This window comes from Elephantulus edwardii, unplaced genomic scaffold (genome assembly GCF_000299155.1).
Source record: "Elephantulus edwardii isolate Elephantulus edwardi_28Jun2011 unplaced genomic scaffold, EleEdw1.0 scaffold00044, whole genome shotgun sequence".
NCBI classification, from domain to species: Eukaryota; Metazoa; Chordata; class Mammalia; order Macroscelidea; family Macroscelididae; genus Elephantulus; species Elephantulus edwardii.
Genome location: NW_006399794.1, coordinates 7240197 through 7246626, shown reverse-complemented (window position 1 = coordinate 7246626; position 6430 = coordinate 7240197). Strand labels below are relative to the sequence as shown.

The 6430-nt window shown below is 37.2% G+C and overlaps 1 protein-coding gene across 1 annotated transcript in view; it reads left to right on the top strand.

The window, feature by feature from the left end:
* Positions 1 to 1536: 1536 nt before the first annotated feature.
* Positions 1537 to 6430, top strand: part of LOC102848107 (olfactory receptor 10R2-like) — a 5715-nt gene continuing 821 nt past the window's right edge. The window contains exon 1 of the mRNA XM_006885612.1: positions 1537 to 2459. Within this exon, the coding sequence (XP_006885674.1) occupies positions 1537 to 2459 (923 nt within the window). The remainder of the gene's footprint in view (positions 2460 to 6430) is intronic.

Here is a 6430-nt window from a genome sequence, read left to right as displayed (position 1 = left end):
TACCATTTGAGCCAGAAATTCCACTTCTGGGAATATACCCTAAAGAAACCATAACTGCCACCCAAGAAGATATATGCACACCCATGTTTATTGCAGCTTTATTCGCAATAGCAAAGAGCTGGAAACAAACCAAGTACCCATCAACAAATGAATGGATGGAGAAGCTCTGGTATATTCCACAATGGAATACTACACTGCATTGAAAAACAAGGAACTCATGAAATATTATGCTAAATAAATTACCCTGGAGGACATTATGCTGAATGAAATATCTCAGTCAAAAAAGGACAAATATTGCACAGGGCCTGACATTGGGACTGTTGTAAAACAGGACTGACATCGGGGTTGAAGGAAGACAGAGAAGGAGGGGAGGGATGATGCATATTGCATTGAAACAGATGGGGGAGAGAACTGTTTAAAAAAGGATATATGATTGGGTATTATTGTCATTACAAGAGTCCAGAATGAAGGCTGCACAATGAAGTGGACCTGAGGGGAGGGATTACATAACAATGAAAGAGGTTTTTCTTTTACTTTTCAAGGAAAAGAGTGAATTGGGGGAAGGGACAGGCAGGGAAAAGAGTGCAACAATGAATAACTGGAAACCCTAAGTCTCTGTAAACTTTTATTAAAATTAATTAAAAAAACATTCCAGTATAAGAGCACTTTATAACTAAGACATACCAACTAGAAAGTGTTCTGAAGGTTCTGCTTAAATACAAGAAAATTCTCAAAAGTTTATCAGAATATGCCATTTGGGAATTAACTATCTACAAAATAATTTTACTCCGAGATCATCTGTTTTATTGTTTTGGGGATTTGGAAACTAACATCAATATAAAGTTCTTAAGAAATTTAAAATCATTGCTGTGTAATGAAGTATTGATAATGTGTATGACAAACTAATTTTTACTATGGGTAAATAAATCAGAAGTTATATAAAGTTAAATTCATGTATATGGTCTACTTATTGTTATATTGGTCACACAGTTACGGTATTGTAAACAGAATCTATGAAGATAGTATTCAAATGTCATAAAGCTTTCAGAAATGTTGGCTCATTTTAGCTATAATGTTTTAAATGTTATACTGATTTCATCCATGCAATCAGTTGTTTACTAAACACTCTTGAGAGCTAAGCTACATAAGATCACATGAAAGATGTGAATTCTCAATGGGTAATGACACACTTTTTTCATGTTTTCCCCTTTTTATGCAAATTCTGATTGTAAAGGAGCAGGAATACTTAGGTGAATGATATCTGAGAAGATATTTGGACTCCATGAGAAGGTATTTGTACTCTATAGTAGTTATAACAGATTTTTCTACTAGAATCTTTATTCTCCTCACTCAGATGCCTACCTAAATCAGCTGCAACTACATTTGTTATCTTGGTCTCTCATATGAAGAATTGTCTTATTCTTATTTTGGAACCAGTAGAACTTTATCCCAAAGGATTATTTAAAATCATCTCAACATCTTGACTTCAATAACATTTGCAGCTCATACGAGAGATTTCCTGAGGCTTTCAAAAGAATGGACAATCAGACAGCAGTGACCACATTCCTTCTGTGGGGATTTTCCAGTTTCCCAGATCTACAGCATCTCCTCTTTGGGGTGATTTTCATCTCTCATGTGATCATTGTGGCCTCCAATATGTCCATAATGATGGCTATTAAGTTCAGTCACACCCTTCACACACCCATGTACTTTTTCCTCTGTGGTCTTTCCTTTTCAGAAACCTGTACCACTATGGTAATCATCCCCCGAATGCTAGTAGATTTACTGTCACACAGCAAAACCATATCTATTTCTGAGTGTGCTACACAGATGTTTTTCTTTTTTGGCTTATCATCCAACAATTGCTTCATCATGGCCGCCATGTCCTATGACCGTTATACTGCCATCCACAACCCACTGAACTACCACATGCTGATAACCTGCAGTGTTTACTGTCAGCTGATGATGGCCTCTTTTGTGGTTGGTTTCTTGGTTTCTCTATGCGTTGTCATCATCGTATTCAACTTATCATTTTGTGATTCCAATACCATTGAGCACTTTTTCTGTGATATCTCACCCATAGTCAGCCTTGCTTGTGATTACTCTTCTATTCATGAAACAGTTATTTTTGTGCTCTCTGCCTTTGTGCTAGTGGGAAGCTTTATTTTGATTATGATTTCTTATGTCTTCATTCTGTCCATAATTGTAAAGATGCCCTCTGCAAAGGGGAGGCATAAAGCTTTCTCAACTTGCTCTTCCCACCTCTCTGTTGTGTCCATACATTATGGATTTGCTTGTTTTGTCTATTTGAAGCCCAAGAACAGTGTATCATTTTGTGAGAATATGTTAATATCTGTGACATATACAGTACTGACACCTCTGCTTAATCCCATTGTTTACAGTTTAAGAAATAAAGAAATGCAGATAGCTCTACGGAAAGTAATGGGCAATGTAAATAGATTTCTTCCTCTTCCATAAAGAAGTAACTAAAATAGTAAATAAAATAATTCTGAACTTTTTTTTATTGTTATTTGAGTCAAAGGGAGCTCTGGTGGCCTAGTGGCAAGAAGCTGTACTGCAATCCTGAAGGCACATAGTTCAGGGTCACCAGCCCGTGTGATTAACTGCCTCTGAAAACCTGCTGGAGGGTCAGCTGTGGGTCACTTACGAGTCTACAGTACACAACAACAACATTTAAGTTAAAGTTTATAAGAAAATTGATTTTTCACTCAACAATTCATATGTTGTTGTTGTTGTTGTTCTGTGCCATCGAGTCGAGTCACTTGTGACTCATAGCGACCCTATGCACAGCAGCCCTAAACCCTGCTCTATCCTCTGCCAATCGCATATACATTACATTTAATGCCATTAAAATTCCCATACTCTAACAACACTTTCCCTACTTCCTCCCTGAGTTTTTCATTTCCATCATCCTTTCTCACCCCTTCCTGCTATTTTAGCTTTAGCCTTGAGCAAATGTTGTTGTTCTAAGCCACTAGTTTGTAGCTAATTTTTATGAGAGCGTTATACATGTGACATTCACATAACATAGCTCAGCCATTTTAAAGTGTATAGCTTAGGTGGCCTAATCCATAGGGAGTAACACTGCTAACTCAAAATACAGCTGTTCACTTACACCAGGTGCTCCACTGGGGAAAAAGATAGACAATCCCCTCCTGTGTGTTATGCAGATTACACAACCTTATTTGCTGAAAGTGAGGAAGACTTGAAGCATTTGCTGCAGAAGATCAAGGAATGCAGCCTTCGGTATGGATTGTGACTCAATATAAAAAAAAAAACAAAGATTCTTACCACTAGACCAATAGGCAGTGTCATGATGGATGGAGAAGAGACTGAAACTGTCAAACAGTTTCATCTTGTTTGGATCTACAATTAAGACCCTTGGTACGAGCAGTCAGGAAATAAGGAGATGCATTGCACTGGGAAAATCTGCAGACCTTTCCAATTATTGAGGAGTAGTAATGTCAGTTTGAGGACTAAGTTGCATCTGATTCAGGCCATAGTCTTTCCAATTACTAGCTATGCATCCGAGACCTGGAAAATGAATAAGGGTGACAGAAAAGAATTGATGCCTTTGAGCTGTTGTGTTGGAGAAGAGCACTAAACATCCCATGGATGGCCAAGAGAACAAATAGATATGTCTTGGAGAGGGTGCAGCCAGAGTTCTCTTTGGAGGTGATAAGGCTTCACCTCACATATTGTGGGCATATTGCTGGGAGGTGTTATTCCTTGGAGAGGAACATGATGTTGGGAAGGGGGAGGGTCACAAAAGAGAGGAAAACCCAGACAAGGTGGATTGACACAGTGACTGCTGCAGTGGGCTCTTGTGTATCAGGAAGTGTGAGTATGGTACAGGACAGGACTGGGTTCTGATCTTTTGTTCATAGGGTTGCTATGAATCGTACTCGACAGCACTTAACAGCAACAACAATCCCCTCTCCCCAAGCAATGCACAGCCTCAGACACCCAATGAAGGGTCAACTGTGAGTCAGTTCTGACTCAACAAAAATGAGACAGTTGAGTTGGACAGCCATTGCCTCTAGTTTCAAATATCTAGTTCCACAATATTTTCAACATCTCAAAAAGGAAACTCTGTATGGATCTGAGTAATCATTCTTTATTCCCTCTTGTTTACAGTCATTTTAAACTACCTCTTTGCTCTCTGTCTCTCTATAAACTCACTGCTATGGAGTTGATTCTGACTCTTGGTGTTCCTGTTGTTTCCAAGGCCTTATGTTTTTACATGAGTAGACTGCCTGTCTTTCTTTCATGGAATAAGTGTATGATAGAATCAAATTTCTCACCTTCTTTTCAGGATGTTTTAGATACTGTAAATCATAAAGTATGTGACTTTTGTGTGTGTGTTTGACATATTTTACTTGACATAACATCTTTTAACATTTATCCATGTTTTAATAAGTATCTTTTAGTGGCTGAAGACTATCCCGCTGTGATAATATTCTGTGTATTTGGCTATTGCGAATAGTCTGTTATGAACATTTGTATATACATATAAATTTGAAAATCTATTTTTAGTTTCTGGAGATTAATATTTAGGCTTAGAATTTCTTAGTCATATGATAATTCTATATTTAACATTTTGTCAAACTGCCGAACTGTTTTTGACAACAGCTACATTCTTTTATATTCACACCAACATTGTATGAGAGTTTCAATTTGTCCACATCTTAGTTGAGACATGATTTTGTTTTAGTGTATTTGTTTTTTTAATTGTCTGGTCAACTTATTTGGCACGAAGTGGTAATTAATTTTGCATTTTCATTGTATTTCACTAATGATTCATGCTATTAAGCACTTTTTTGTGTGCTTAATGGACTTTTGTACATCTTTTTTTGATAAATATATATTAAAGTTCTTTGCACATTATTAATAGGATTGTTTGGGTTTTGTTGTTGTTCTTCAGTGTTGTTGTTATTAGGTGTCATCAAGTCAAGGATGACTGATAGTGACCCTATGAACAAAAGATCTGATCCCTGCCCTATTCTGCACCATCCTCACACTTCCCGACACACAAGAGCCCATTTCAGTAGTCACCATTGACAGTTGAGGGTCTTAATCTCCTTTGCCAGTCCTCCACCTTTCTCAGCATCTTGTCTTTCTCCAAGGAATAGCACCTCCTAACAAACAACATGTCCAAAGTATGTGATGTGAAGCCTCATCATTCTTGCCTCCAAAGAGCACTCCAGCTGCACCCTCTCTGATACATATCTGTTCATTCTCTTGGCCATCTATGGGATGTTTAGTGTCTTCTCTAACACCACAGCTCAAAAGAATCATTTCTTTTTCTGTCATCTTTACTCACTCTCCAGGTCTCAGATGCATAGCTAGTGATAGGAAAGACTATGACCTGAATCAGATGCATCTTAGTCTTCAAACTGACATCACTACTCCCCCTCAATAATTTGGAAAGGTCCCTAACTGTAGATTTTCCCAGTGCAATGTGTCTCATTTCCTGACTGTTGGTATCAAGGGTGTTAATTGTAAATCCCAAGCAAGATGAAATTGTAGACAATTTGAGTCTTCTCCATCCATCATGACACTGCTGATCAGTCCAGTGGTAAGAAGCATTGTTTTCCTGCTATTGAGATGCAATCAATACCAAAGGCTGCATTCCCTGATCTTCTGCAACAAGTGCTTCAAATCCTCCTCACTTTCAGCAAGCAAAGTTGTGTAATCTGCATAATGCAGGTTATTGATGAGTCTCCCTCCAATTCAGATACCTCCTCCTCATAGAGTCTAGCTTCTCAGATAATTTGTTCGGCATACAGGTTGAATAGGTATGGACAGAGAATACAACCCTGATGTACTTCCTTCCCAATTCCAAACCATGCAGTGTTCCTGCTCTGTTCACACAACAGCCTCCTGATCCAAGTATAGGTTCCACATGAGCAAAATAAAGTGCTCTGGGATTCCTATTCTCAATGCCAGCCACACTTGTGCTTATCTAAGACTTATCCATGATTTGCATGACATCCACTATTTTCTTTTTCATTGTATAGATTATCTCTTCAGTTACTTGCTCAAATTCACTAATGCACAGAAGTTTTACATTTTTATAAAGTACAATTTATTTTATTGTTTTATTATTTGTACTTTTGGTATTGTATATAAGAAATTATTTTTAAGTCCAAGGTTATGGTCATTTGTATCTATGCTTTCCTCCTAAGAGTTTTAAATATTGAACTTTTATTTTAAGGCTTTTATCCATTTTTATTTTTTAACATGATGTTAAAGAAATGCCTAAATTTATTCTTTTGTAAATGGGTTACTTCAACACTATTTGTTGCATATACTTTCCCATTAAACGATATTGGTATCTCTGTGTAAATACATTCACTCATAGAGGTCTGAGTTTATTTCAGGATTCTTAATTGTATTTTACTAATTT